The sequence below is a fragment of the Meles meles genome, chromosome 5, assembly GCF_922984935.1.
Source record: "Meles meles chromosome 5, mMelMel3.1 paternal haplotype, whole genome shotgun sequence".
In the NCBI taxonomy this organism is placed as follows: domain Eukaryota; kingdom Metazoa; phylum Chordata; class Mammalia; order Carnivora; family Mustelidae; genus Meles; species Meles meles.
This window is the reverse complement of record NC_060070.1, coordinates 17,311,387-17,326,572: the sequence shown is the minus strand read 5'-3', so window position 1 is coordinate 17,326,572 and position 15,186 is coordinate 17,311,387. Positions and strand designations below refer to the sequence as shown.

Sequence of the window (15,186 nt, the reverse complement as noted above, 5' to 3'; positions counted from 1 at the left end):
AATACTGAAGTGAAGTCAAAAAGTAGACATTTTCCGGGGCGCCTGGTTGGCTCGGTGGTTTAGGCCACTGCCTTCGGCTCGGGTCATGATCTCGGGGTCCTGGGATCGAGTCCCGCATCGGGCTCTCTGCTCGGCGGGGAGCCTGCTTCCCTCTCACTCTCTCTGCTTGCCTCTCTGCCTACTTGTGATCTCTCTCTGTCAAATAAATAAATAAAATCTCTAAAAAAAAAAAAAAAAAAAAAAAAGTAGACATTTTCCTAGTGTGGCCTAACAGAAACTGTTCTGTAAGTCTTGAGACCCCAGAGGCCAAAGAAAATGTATTCAAGTGGCCCTTCAGAACTAAATAAAACACTTCAAGCAACATGGAGAAAGTACTGCTCACAAACGAAATATCTCCCATATATATAGTGAATAAATATTATATCCACCACATTCACAGTCTAGAACTTCAATTATATATTAATATTAGGGGAAATTAGCCCTGAAAGGATAGTCCTGATCATCTCTGACAACTTTTTTTTGCCATGTTAATCCTGAGTTTTCTTTTGTACATGACTGGTTTGAGTATTTGCTGAAGAGGAAACATTCAAGGAAAAAATACGCCCTCAATGAGACAGTGAGTTCCTCAAGAGCAAGGACAACCTTCACTTTACTATCACATATAATCCTTAATAACCAATATAAAATACTAATTGCTGCAAGGCTGCACTACTTTTCAAAAATAAAATATGCTTCAAGTGGTGAGCATTAAATTGACTTGACGCGATGCTAGATTCAGATTCTTTTTTTCTGTTGCCTGACCAATTGTTAAAATTTAGAGCCTACGTTAACATACACAAAATGGTATATTTGATAACAGAAATTTTTTTTGAGCTTCATGTACTCTGTTCTGAGCTTCATTTTTGTAAACCAAAGATACAGAACACTTTATTCTAGAAAAATATGAAGTTATAGGTCCTAAGTATCAGAGACTCCTTTAGATAACCCAATTATCTACTAGTGCCAATTTGACACCCAAATGTACTCTACTTATAACCAGAAACATAATTGTACATACTCTGTTTTACAAAGTACAGAGTATATATATATATTTATATATTATTTATTTGTCAGAAAGAGAGAGCACAAGCAGAGGGAGCAGGAGGCAGAGGAAGAAGCAGGATCCCCACTGAGTAAGGAGCACCCACAAGACTCGATCCCAGCTTCCCAGAATCATGACCTGAGCCAAAGGCAGACACTTAACAGACTGAGCCACCTAGGCATCGTGTGAAGTACTGTGCATATCTTAAGGTACTCACGGAAAAGTTGATAGGAGACATTTCATTTTTACACTTTTTTTTTTTTTTATTTGACAGAGAGAAATCACAACTAGGCAGAGAGGCAGGCAGAGAGAGAGGAGGAAGCAGGCTCCCTGCTGAGCAGAGAGCCCGATGCGGGGCTCGATCCCAGGACCCTGGGATCATGACCTGAGCCGGAGGCAGAGGCTTTAACCCACTGAGCCACCCAGGCGCCCCTCATTTTTACACTTTTTTTAAGATTTTATTTATTTATTTGACAGAGAGAGCTCACAAGTAGGCAGAGAGGCAGGCAGAGAGAGTGAGAGGGATGCAGGCTCCCTGCTGAGCAGAGAGCCCGATGCAGGACTCGATCCCAGGACCCTGAGATCATGACCTGAGCCAAAGGCAGTGGCCCAACCCACTGAGCCACCCAGGCGCCCCTACACTTTTTTTTCTAACCGATTGGCATCTAGCAATACTTTACCCATCTTAAATTCTAACTAGATAACCCTTGTCTTAAAGTCACAAAAAAATTTCACAGGGAGAAAGTTTCACATGTATTTTATACACTTTTGAGATATCTAAGAAGCCTAGAACCACGCTGTCCATCTAATTTAAAATTTACCTGTAGCCACAAATAGGAAAATTTTACTAATATATTTAACTAATGTATCAAAAATATTACCATCTCAACATGCAATCAATATACACAATTGAGGTATTTTACATTTTTTCCATACTTAAGTCTTTGAAATCCAGTGTTTATTTTACACTCAGAGCAGACCTCAATTTGGACTAGACACAATTCAAGTGCTCAGTAGTCACTGGTGGCAAATGGCTACTGTATTGGACAGCACACGTCTAGAGTCTAACTCCTATCTCCAGTCTAACAGTTACCTTAAAATATACAAAAATAAAGCACATAATTGTTAATCCAAAGTTAAGTAATGATCTGCTAAAATGGCAAGTGAAATGTTACTGTTATAGGGTTTAGACTTTTATCACTTAAAAAGAAATTTACTTAAGAAAGGCTTTGTAAATTTTTTTCCCCTCAATTTTACAAATGCCTTAAAAACCATCTTCTTCCCATTACTTCATCAAGTCTTTTTGGGCACTAGGGTATTTTGTTCTTTTTTTCCATTTGAGTTATTCATTTTGTCATTCAATATTTATCTAGTAACAACTATGTGCAAAATATGCTAGAAGCAGTGAGAGATGTAAGATACCCCATCATCTCTGCTTTCACAGAGCTTACAAACTCAATAGAAAGTGAAAAAAAAAAGAAAATATATTTGTATTTTACTGTATCACTGTGTCATTTGTCTGCTTATCAGTTTTTCCCCAATTCTTTAACAATAAAGGAAATGATTTTATCTTCTTATTCTTGTTATCTTCCCAAGGCCTGACAAAATGCCTTAGTATTTGTGGAATTCGCTGTTAACAAACTATATGCTATTTTCTAAAATAAAAGTCCCTATAAATACACCAAGTACTAGACAAGACATTTCATCTTCCCTAATGGGAACAGAAAAAATGTAAGGCAGAAGTTACCTCTGAGGCCTTGAAAAATTTGACCGGAATAGAAGGTGGGTAAGTTTGAAGAAAAGAATGAACAAGTTTTTACAGCTAAGGAAGTATGAGGATAGAAGAATTTGTCACTTATGACAGAACCATTTGCTTATTAAGCGTGCAAGTGAATTAAAAAAAGCCTGAATGACCTGAGAATATCATTTAGAGACAGAAATGGAGGCTTTTAAGTAAGTGAAGGAAGTGGTGGTGTTGTAAAAGCTATCTGGAAAAAAGTGACATCCTGAGTACGCACTTGCAACTGTTAACATTTTAAAGCCAAACCACCCTCCCAACCTTGTAAGGTACAAGCAGTGTGCCCTAGTTTCTTACTTTTGGATAATTGTCTGTTGTATCCATTTTTAGAACTTTAAGTTCTATAATCTGTTGTTATTTTAAGCAATTCTTTACCCTTTATGGGCAGGGTAAAAAATAAGAAACCTAGCGGCTTAACATGCTTTTATTTTACTATGGCACATACAAGGAAAAACAAATATGCTAATAGTACATTTTCAATTTGAACAGAGCAATCTCACAAGTATTTATATTTAGGAAAAAAGACCCATCAACTTCTAAGTTGTAACCAGGATAAATTATCAAGCAAGACAATCAAACCAAACATCTTTTGTAGGTTATTCTTCCATGAAGACAACAATCTCCAGTCTTCAGAATCTGACAAAATCAAATTACTCAAATTCTATTTCTAAGGATACAGTTTTAACAGAAACAAGAAGTCGAAAACTCTCATATTCATTTAAGTCTCTGTATCTTACAGGAAAGTAAAATTGTTATTTTTTCCAAATATTCCCAATTGAAAGCAAAAAGAAAACCTATACAACTCAATTTTCCCAGTAAGCAGAAATAGAAAATATTATTTTACTAAACACTAGAAAAACAAAAATCACAGTATTAATGTTTTGCATAAATTAAATCAAATGAAAACAAGAGAAAGCTCCAGAAGTTGCTTTGTTTCCTTCCTCTTCTCTAGGAAATACACTTTACACTCCAATCCCTCTCAATTCACCCATGGAAATCCTGAGAAAAAGTATTTCTCTCCCATTACCACTGAAAGAGAAAAACTCTTCCTTGAAGGCTCTGTCAACCAGTCTTAATCTTAGCCCAATTTTTATCTTACTTATATTTTACCTGTGGTCATCTCTTCAGTTTAACCTGCTTAGAGAACCCATCACAATCTCTGGTTCTCCCATCCACTATGAACTAGATATAATTTTTCATTTCATCTAGATCTGTCTCCCTTTAAATCCTCTAGGTGTTGCTAAAGGAGTGGAGGGTGGGGAAGAGAGCAGAGTGAAATAAGAGCTCCAGCAGTCTATTTTACAGGACAACCTGTCCCTGGAAATAATGAAGAGCTAAAACCAAATTAAACTAAAAGGCCTGCTTTTGCAGACAATTTTGAGCCTTTTTTTTTTTTTTTCCTTTAAAGAGACAGGAGACGGAAAGTGTACTGCCACCCTGGCATTTAATAGCATTCAGGGTTAAGGAGAGGAGGCACAAGAGGTATATCTAAGTTTCGTGTGAATTTACTAGTTGAGGCCAAGAAAGCCTGGTAGTTAGAATGGACACCATTCCTTACTCTGGCCCTAAGAATAAGGTTTAACATGTCACTTTGACCACCAGCTTGACAGTTAGTAGTGTTCTGGGATCAAGAAGATGGAGGGAAGGGGAGGTGAGGAAATCTAGGAGATATTTCGGGGGGAGGAATAGAAGGGTCTTTGTATGCTGGCAGGAAACCTGGGTCCCCCGGCAGTTCTAGAGATTCTTGTCTACCAGAAACCAGACAGTGGGGCCAACAATATCTGCAAGGTAGGCAGGAGCCCAAGGTGGGTGGGCATGGCCAGTAGTAGGCAGTAGGAGATGACCAGAGGTGCAAGAAGAGCAATGGAATTACATAAATCACATAGACTAAGTGGCATACTGCTGCTCTCTCTGTCCCACAATTGTCTACAGGCTACGTGCCGGTACTAAAGAGCAAAGTGGGTAGAATGAGCTTCTAGGCAAAGCTAGAATTCCAGGTGCTAAGAGCCAGACCAAAGGCCCTGGGAACAAACAGGGTCCATGCAGTGCAGATAAAGGTAATGCAATTTACAGCATCATGTGCTTGGCCTAGGAGTAATGTGAATCATGACCATGCAGCATGTGAGAGTGATGCAGAATGGCATGAAGGCCATGGGGAAATGGAGGACCATGGTCTTCAAAGTCTCAGTCTTGAGGTTGAGAAAACAATGTCCAGAGGAAAAAGGCTGTAGAAATGTTGGGGGGGGGGGGGGGAGGCATACCCATTTCTGTTGTCCTCCAGCAAGAGGTGGTGGGGGACCTTGTGCGGGATTTCCAAAGGCAGAGATTAACCAGACTGGAATCCAAAGGGCCTGGGGATCTCTACTGGCTCTCTTATTGGGCGACGTCTGGCTCTGCGGACTCCTTCACGCAACAGGTAATACTGCAGTGGATTGGGCCACAAATCCTCTTTGATAATCTCAGCAATCTTGTCGGACTCTGGAAGGCTGTGGTCTGAAAACCAGGTGAAGAAATTGCAGACGACATCTTGGTTCCGGCGAATGAAGGACTGGGGTTCATGGCCCCGGCGCCATATGATGGGAGTGGAAAGAGACACCACCCGGCCCGAGGCTCTGACCTCGTATTCTTTGACAATAAGCTTGTTTCTGAAGTAAGGGTTTCTTCGAAAGAAGAACTTGAATTTGCAGCCAGTTCTAGGGTGTCTGAGCTCCTTCACCTCCAAATTGGTTATGTATCTTAGCATCTCTGCATCTCGGCCCCTAATCATGGGGGACAGCTGGGGGTGGTTCCGAAAGGCAGTGACCCAGAAGCCCGGGATATTCTGAATGATGTAGTTTCTCCTCTCCAGGTAGTGCCGACGCATCCGCCCAAATTTATGCTCCAGTTGCTGAAAGGCCCTGTCGGCCTGAGCATTCACAGTGTCCAGTTCCATCTGGATGGCTTCCAGGGGGTTCATGCGGAGATCCATATTCAAGGGTCGGGGCCCTGCTTCTTCCTTCTCCTCCCCCACCACTCTGTTTTCCTCCATCATTTCTCCTTCTTCACCTACTTGCTTCTCTATCTCCATCTTTTGTTCCTCCTCCTCCTCCTCCCTCACTCTTTCCTTCACCACCACCTCCGCATCCACTGCTACCGAGGAAACGGTGCACTTCTCGGTCTCCACCTCCTCGGCCTTCACCGCCGCCGATACCTCCAACCCGGAGCTCTCTGGCTTCTCCCCACCGGGGCCGCGCGGCTCTCCAGTCTGACAGTCATTTTTCAGGCTGTTGTCCGTTGCCACGGACACCGGCACAGCTTCCAGGCCTTCCGTGAGAGGCGGAGCCTCCGCCTGCCCCGCTTCGGTCGCCTCGAAACCGCAATCCCCACCGCCTCGGATCGGAGCTGGGTGGTCACAGCCCGCGGGGGCGTGGAGGGTTCCCCGCCCCTCTGGAAGCTGAGGCGGTGGGAGCGCGACCGCGTTCAAGCTTCCCGCACCCGGCTCCGCCATCACCTGTGACGTCTCGGTGTCCTCACGGAGCTTCAGGCTGCGGTGTGGGTCCGGCTCTCCTGGGACATCGCCGGGAGTCGTGAGACTGCGGGCTTGGGGGGAAGGGGACCTCTCAGCCCCAGCCAGGAAGCTCATGCCCGTAGCAGCTCGACCAACGGTAGATCAACGTCTGTTTTCCTCACAGGACCCCCCGCGAGCCTGCCGGCGGCTCGCCCCACCCACTCGCTACTCTCGCGAGCGTCTCCGCGAGGTTGACGTCAGGCCGTAGATCTCGCCCCCATGCGAGAAGTTGGGATTTGCTCCGCCCTTTCCTGTAGTTTTATCGTAGTTTTACTTGTGTGAGTTTAATGGGGATGAAGCAGTAATTTGACTTACGTTAATAACTGTGTTTCGGAATGAGAGACTGAAGGCGGTGAGGACCCTCCGTGCGGTACCTCTGGAAACTGCCTCCAGCATGCAAGCTGGGGTGAATTGTGGCAACCCCAGCACTACCCTGCCTGTTGTCGTCTGAAAACGCGTTTCACTGGTTTTGCATAGGAATTTTTCAGGCAGCAGTGTAAATCTATTCCTTGTTACCCCGGGATGGCCAGGAGCAAAAATCTCTTTATTTTTCAACTAACATGAACAGCAAATTGTTTCTCTCTTCTCTAGTAGAAATCACTTTGGCCTCTAACATCAGTGGGAGAAAAAACTACTCCGCGGCTCTAACCACTAAAGTGACGCGAAGTATTAGTGCTTGCGAGTTCTAAATTTATAATCTGCCTCAAAGAAGAGTTTGTGCTACATAATGTCTGCAGGGATTAAACCAGGGTCAGTTCGCTGACTCTTGCTCCGTGGCCTCTCGCTGCAGGAAATTAGAAAAGCTATTTTCAGTCCAACAAACTATTAATCTCTTCACCAATTGAGGTCTGCAGAGAGGTAGGAAAGGTTGGCCCTGTTGAGGTCTGTGTTCACGGCAGTCAGCTCCCGGAGTTGAAGAGGGATGTCAGTGTCCCTGGTTGTTTTAGTTCGTTGGCTTGTGAAGAAAACTGGTGTTAGAGAGTTCCAAGGCCTCAGAGAAATACCAGTGGGGGACCTCCTGCCACGATTTTCATAAAGGAAAGCTAATTAAAATGGATAATAGAGGTAGTCTTGAAGTAGAAAACAAGCTTGCAGAATGCCAGTGTGCAGTTAGTTGACTCAAAGTGCGAAACAGGCAAACTTTTTTTTTCTTCCTATTTCCTTTGCCTTGGATTGTAGGCTATTTTTAATAATGGCCCCCGAAGATGTCCTCCTCCTGATCTTCAGAACCTGTGAATATGTTCTCTTCGTGGCAAAGGGGACTTAGCAGATATGTTAGGTTAAAGATATGGAGATGGGAAGATTATGCTGGATTATCCAGGTGGGACCCATGTAATTATAATGGTCCTTATAAGAGGGACGTTGGAGTGTCAGTCTTTGAATGTGTGACAATCAAAAAGCAGAGATGAGAAAAAGAAAGAGATCTGAAGATGCTGTGCTGTGGACTTTGAAGGTGGAGGAAGGAACCGCAATCCACGGAATAAAGACACCCTCTAGAATCTGGAAAGGTAAGGAAAACGATTGTCCTGTAGAGTCTCAAAGGAATGCAGTACTGCCAACATCTTTATGATGTCTAACCTCCAGAATATATAAAAAATAATAATTTGTGTGGTTTTAAACTACTAAGTTTGTGGGAATTTGTTACTAAAGCAATATGAAGTGAATACTCCTTGGACTGAAGTTTGGTTGCATCTCTGTGTGTCATTTTTGCCCATTGCTTCCTTTTGAGGTCCTGCTTCCTGCCCAACAGCTGTGATGTATCACATCCTGAGCGTCTTTGGTTATCAAGACCAGAGTTAGGCAATACCCAGAAAGAGAAAATTAAAGCCAAAACCTATGACAAAAAATATTTGAGAAGACTGTGAACTCCAGAAGGACAGGGTCATAGTTTTGTTTATCACTGTTTACCAAGTAGGTAGCACACTGCCTTGCAGTGTTACAGTGTCAGAATGTTAAATACAGATACAAGTGAACAGAATACAGTTTCTCCTCATGGGGCTTGGTGCTTGTCTGACAATTACTCTTGTAGATAAGAATGAATAATGGAATTTTCCACAAGGCCCACTTCTTTCTTATTGCCATGAAATCATCCTCTATTTTGGAGCTGGAATAATCTAATTTGGCCTAAAGTGGAAACTTTCATTACTCCAATATGCCTTCTGTTTTTAAGCAGAAGACTCTATTGCCAGGCTTTCACCAGAACTAGATGTGCCTTTATTTGTCAAGGGCACTATTATGTCTGCAAGTGTATCTAATTAGTGCTCTAACTGCTGATGTTAAGAAAGACTCCAGCAATAGATGGTGCATGTAAATGTAATCAGGATTCTGGTGAGTGTTAAGTGTTGAGATGCTGTGGAGGAAACTTCCCTTCTCTATCAGTACATTTGAAAAAGACATGGGATATTTGGTTGAATATATACAAAAAATGAGGAAAAACTTAAATTTCTCCTAATTTTAATTGTCTGAAAGTCCCACTGGAGAAATGATGTGATGATAACTCTTCATTGTAGAAGATGGAGAGTGTAAGTTAAAGTAACTTTTGAAAAAGAGAAGGTCCAGCGAGAAACACGGTTTTAGAGGGAAACGCAGATTTGTGTATTCTATGCCACTTTTTTTTAAAAGAGTTTATTTATTTATTTGACAGACAGAGGTCACCAGTAGGCAGAGAGGCAGGCAGAGAGTGAGAGGGAAACAGGCTTCCTGCTGAGCAGAGACACCCTCCCCCCATGCGGGGTTTGATCCCAGGACCCTGAGATCACGACCTGAGCCAAAGGCAGAGGCTTTAACCCACTGAGCCACCCAGGTGCCCCCACAACTTTTTTTTTTTAATCTTTTAAGAAAGAATCTTTTTAATCTTTTTTTTTTTTTTTTAAGATTTTATCTATTTATTTGACAGAGAGAGATCACAAGTAGATAGAGAGGCAGGCAGAGAGGGAAGCAGGCTCCCTGCTGAGCAGAGAGCCCGATGCGGGACTTGATCCCAGGACCGTGAGATCATGACCTGAGCCAAAGGCAGCAGCTTAACCCACTGAGCCAGCCAGGCACCCCTCTTTTTAATCTTTTAATAGAATCTTTAACTCTTTAGGATTTCAATCTGCACCAAGTTTCATGTGCTCAAGGAGTTATCTTGCCATGCAGGAAAAAAAAAATATATGGTTGCTGTTTGCCACAGAAAATTGTACTTAATATATTAATAATATTATTTGCAGCTATTACTTGGAGACGTTTTTCCTTATCTTTTTGAACCTAAAGTCTTAAAAGGAATATGTGTCTCTTTTACACGACACAGTTATCTTGCTATCTAAAACATTCTTTTTAGGCAGATACTGTTCATTCTCTAAGACCCTATCACAAACCTATCTTGCTTTAGAGTGTGCTAGGCATTTTATATGCACTAAATTGTCAAATTTTATAAAAGAGGAAACAGTAACTGTTTCCTCTTTTATAAAGTAACTGAGAGGTTAATGAACTTAACCAAGATCATGCATAAAAACTCTTACATTCCTCCTCCTTTCTCCTAGGGGCAACTTTCCCGAACCACTCTATGACTCATTAATCTTCCTGCTCTGAATTCCTACAACTCTTTTAATGAGCAGTGCCATGCAATTGAGCACTTAATTATACTCGTCCTCTTAGTGACTCTGGTTGTTTCCTGCATGTCAGTCTCAGCATTCCGGCATCCTAGTATCATTCCGTGGGAGAGGACACAGTTGCTTCTTTTTTTGCATTTACTCAGCATAGCATGGAGCTAAGATTTTAATAGATCCTTAATGATATTTGTTGATTTGAATAAACAAAACCTTAAATCATCTTACAAAAACTAACATTGTGTCCGTACTGGCATTATATTTTATTTTATGGGGGAGTATGTTTTAGCTCTGCTCCGTATATTACCTATTTGCATTTTTTTTAAAATTTAAATTCAGTTAATTATCATATAGTGTATTATTAGTTTCAGAGGTAGAGTTCAGTGATTCATCAGTCTTATATAATACCCAGTGCCCTTTTGGCACTTTTTTTAAAAGATTTTATTTATTTATTTGACACAGAGATCACAAGTAGGCAGAGAGGCAGGCAGAGAGAGGGGAAGGGAAGCAGGCTCCCTGCTGAACAGAGAGCCTGATGCAGGGACCTGGGATCATGACCTGAGCTGAAGGCAGAGGCTTTAACCAACTGAGCCACCCAGGCGCCCTGGCATTTTTTAATATAAGATATATTTTTACTTTACAGAGCATTTCTATGGCAATTTGCAATAACCTTCACTACTCAAAAGGTAGTCTAGTCTTTTTTAATATGGTTCTGTGAGAAAACATTCACAAAAACCATGAAGCTATTTTGCATCATATCAAAGAATCACAGATTCTTCAGGAATGATTTCTCAGGGGATAAGGAGTTTAGCAGAAGTTCAGACATTTTTGTTTTGCAGCAAGATACGTTTTATGGTTATAACTAATGATAGCTTTCATGTATTTACTGCTTCTGATGTACTGACCACTGTTGTAAACACCACCCTGTGTATTGTATCATTTAGTTCTTATGAAGAACTCTATGAGGTAGGGCTATTATGACCTTTGTTTTACTTGCTAGGGAACTGAGACAAAGAGAGACTGAGTTACTCATTAAAAAATGACATAAAAAATGGTGGATCCTTTGTGAGGATTGAATGAGTTAGTGTAAATTAAATTAAGCTGGGCCTGCCATATATTAAACATTACATACGCTAGCTATTTTTATAAATAAAAAATAATATTATAAATAATATAAATAATAAGCTGTCAGTTTCCCTTAAAAAAAAAATGATAGACCCAGGGCACCTCCATCAGTTAAGCAACCAACTCTTGACTTTCGCTCAGGTCATGATCTCAGGGTCATGGAGTTCTTGTGTTGGGCTCCAGGCCCAATTAGCAGTTTACTTGAGATTCTCTCTCCCTCTCCCCTTCTCCCTGCTTGCGCTCTCTAAATAAATAAATAAGGGGTGCCTAGGTGACTCAGTCGGTTAAGCATCTGCCTTTGGCTCAGATTATGATCCCAGAGTCCTGGGGTCAAGTCCTGTGAAGAACTCCCTGCTCAGTGGGGGGCCTGCTTCTCCCTCCACCCCTACCCCCTGCTTGTGATCTCTCTCTCTCTCTGTCTCTCAGATAAATAAATAAAATCTTTTTTAAAAACTTAAAAATAAATAAATAAATAAATAAATGGAATCTTTAAAAAAATGGTAGACCCATGATTTGGATCTAGGGAGTTTAACTCAAGAACTTCTACTCTCTGTACAAAATGTGAAGTTACTCCCTAAAATAAAAGCATAAAACTATCGTCACTTATTGTTGAATTAATTTACATTTGTTTATTCAATTCAACAAATGTTGAATTAATACACACCCATTCCCCTATCCACAAGCATCTTAATATTTGTTAGGAAAGTATGCTGGGATTTGCTTTCTGTTTAGAGGAAGAGTAGTTATTCGTATTACCTAAATTTAGTATTTTGTAAACCCCACCAGACCCTGTCTCACCTTTTTTAGCAAGTTTGTCTTTACTTTCTTGACATGAAATTCATAGATAATATAACCCAACTACACACATTAATAGAAAAACATAGATATAATGACTTGACTCTGATATTAAAGAGAAGTAAAATTAATTTATAATAATGTCTGTTTCAATAGGCAAAGGCATTAATGTGCCCACATTATAAGAAATGACAAAGTAGTTAGAAAGTTATACCTGTTTGGGCACCTGGGTGGCTCAGTCATTGGGCGTCTGCCTTTGGCTCTGGTCATGATCCCAGGGTGCTGGGATCGAGCCCCGCATTGGGCTCCCTGCTCAGCTGGAAGCCTGCTTCTCCCTCTCCCCCTGCTTGTGTTCCCTCTCTTGCTGTGTTTCTGTCAAATGAATAAATAAATAAATCATTTTAAAAAAAGAAAAAGAAAGTTACACCTGTTGGTATAATCACCATGGCTGGAGATTGATACAGGTAGGTTTTACTTGTGACTCAAAAAGCTGGAGTAGAATTCCTCTTGGTAACCAAATCTTGGTGAAATTCTAGAAAAGAAAAAGGAAGAGTTCCCCTAGATTACCATGGCTCCTTATTTCTTCCCCTGTAAAAAATACATTTTCACCAAAAAAAGAAAGAAAAAAAAATTTTCACATTTCTGTAATCAAAATGTATAACCACTATCAACCAGGTGTTAGTCATGATATTTTTGCTGTCATTGCCTGAGCATGTGAGAACTTGGTTGTTATTGATTTCATTCTGGACAAACGTTAAAGACTATCTGAGGAAGGGATACAACCTGTAGTTTGAAAACTTTCTATCAGTCTCCTTGGCAGGTTCAAAAAAGTGCCAACATAAAAACTTATATAATTGGTGTCTATGTCTTTGAAGAAAACCATAGATTTAAGATTTAAGAGCACCGTTTTAAGAAATATAGCATCACCAAACTAGTTGAGAGCGGAGAGGATAATATTGTTTGGGAAAACATGACAACTCTGAGTCAAAAACTGTTGCAGAAAATTTTCTGAATATGAAGAAGTTTTAGAAGTACCTTAACAATTTATTTTGCTTTTGTTTTTCCTTTTATATGTGTCCAAGTGTGATATTTGATTTACATCTAAATAAAGTCCAAAAGAGCTTTTGAAAGACAAACTAAAAATTTATAAAAATCCATGGTGTCATAGTTTTATTGACAATATTTCGCTCTTTTTCTATCTTTTCTTGGTGATATTTAAATAATACTGTGTTTTACAATCGATAATGTCCTCAATTAGATGAAATGCATAGCTTCCTTCCTGGAATATTCACTGCACAGTAAAACAGTGCAAACATATTTCGTTTTTACACGTAAAATGATGTTAAATTCCAGGTTGACAGAAATACAGGTGGTTTCCCCTCTTAGAAGTGGGACAATTTTGTCGTTGTTGAGTGAGGACTTACTGTTGGTTTGTAGCATTCCTGACACTACCTAATGAAAGCCAATAGCATTCTTTTTAATATCCAGAATACAGCTCCACAAATTTCTAAGACAAGCCAAAGGAAGGTAGGTCTACTGAGAATCACTTATTTAGTGGGCATGGTATTCACATTGATTTTTCACTAGAGGGAGCAACTGGTCTTTAAGAAAGTGATGTGAAGGGGCGCCTGGGTGGCTCAGTGGATTAAGCCGCTGCCTTCGGCTCAGGTCATGATCTCAGGGTCCTGGGATCAAGCCCCGCATCGGGCTCTCTGCTCTGCAGGGAGACTGCTTCCTCCTCTCTCTCTGCCTGCCTCTCTGCCTACTTGTGATCTCTCTCTCTGTCAAATAAAAAAAAAAAAAAAGAAAGAAAGTGATGTGAACTTTGGAACAGTCTTTCAGTATAAATGAAATACTCTCGTAATTTAAACTGAATCGTAATCATTTACTAATCCCATTGTGCTGTAATTGTTATAAAATAGTCTTCTCAAATGGGGCTTAGATTTGTTATGATGGCTTCCAATAAACAAATCAGGCCAAAATATCTCATAAGACCCTGCCTACTGCAACAAGAAGACTTTCTGTGTAGGCTAGTCATGGACCTGATTTCAAGTTCCCGCTCTGCCACTCACTATCTGTTTAACCCAGGCAAGTTACTTCATATCTCTGAGCTGGTGAATCTCTATTTAAATAGAGAGGCTTTTTTAAAAAAATATTTTATTTATTTATTTGAGAGAGAGTGAGAGAGAAATCATGAGCAGTGGAGAAAGGCAGAGGGAGAGGGAGAAGCAGACTCCCCACTGAGCAGGGAGCCCAGAACTCTGAAATCATGACCTGAGCCAAAGGCAGACAGTTAACCGGTTAACCAACTGAGCCACCCAGGGGCCCCTAAATGGAGATCATAATGCATACTTTACCAGCCTGTTAGGAAGATGAAATAAGATATGTGTAAAGGTTAGTGCTGTAAGCTTTCAATGAATAAACTGGTGTCTATTTGTATTGTTTGTATTATTTGTATTGTTTTATGCTAATAAAACTTATATGTATTAAAATTAAACTATTGTACAAGGTACAATCAGACACTAAATTCCATTATGAAAATTGTGTTTAGGATTCAGACAAGAAAGACATCCATGTGTATTAGAGTGGTCAGCGAAAATTTCATCCAGGAAATGAGACTTAAATTGGACTCCGCTATAGTTAAGAACTGAACAACATGAAAAACCGGTGGGGTTGAGGGCATGGTAATCACACTTGTTTACTTCTCCAGCTATTTCAACATGCATTCTAGACCTGCACTGTGCATCACAGTAGCCACTAGCTACGTGTGCCTATTTAAGCTTAAATTATTAAAATTAAAAATTTAGTTCCTCAGTCACAATGACCACATTGTAAGGACTCCGGAGCAACATCTGGCTAGTGGCCAGTCTTGGAAAGCACACATGGCAGAAAGTTCTGCTAAACAACCCCATTTTAGACATATAGTGCCTTCAGGTTGTGGGAAAAAGGAGGCTTGCTGCTGCTAAAATGCCATCCCACAGTTATAGCAGGCCTATACTTTATAAAAGCCTTTAAGAAAAAAACTCACTTGGGCGCCTGGGTGGCTCAGTGGGTTAAGCCGCTGCCTTCGGCTCAGGTCATGATCTCAGGGTCCGGGGATCGAGCCCCGCATCGGGCTCTCTGCTCTGCAGGGAGACTGCTTCCTCCTCTCACTCTGCCTGCCTCTCTGCCTACTTGTGATCTCTCTGTCAAATAAATAAATAAAATCTTTAAAAAAAAAAAAAAAGAAAGAAAAAACTCACTTATTAAAATT

The 15,186-nt window shown here is 40.7% G+C and overlaps 1 protein-coding gene across 1 annotated transcript; it reads right to left on the bottom strand.

Annotated features, from left to right (window-relative positions):
* Positions 1–3,287: 3,287 nt before the first annotated feature.
* On the bottom strand, positions 3,288–6,575 carry TSPYL1 (TSPY like 1). Its single transcript, XM_046006446.1, has one exon. The coding sequence runs from the start codon at positions 6,499–6,501 to the stop codon at positions 5,206–5,208; it is 1,296 nt and encodes a 431-aa protein (XP_045862402.1). The 5' UTR covers positions 6,502–6,575; the 3' UTR covers positions 3,288–5,205.
* Between the last annotated feature and the right edge of the window lie 8,611 nt (positions 6,576–15,186).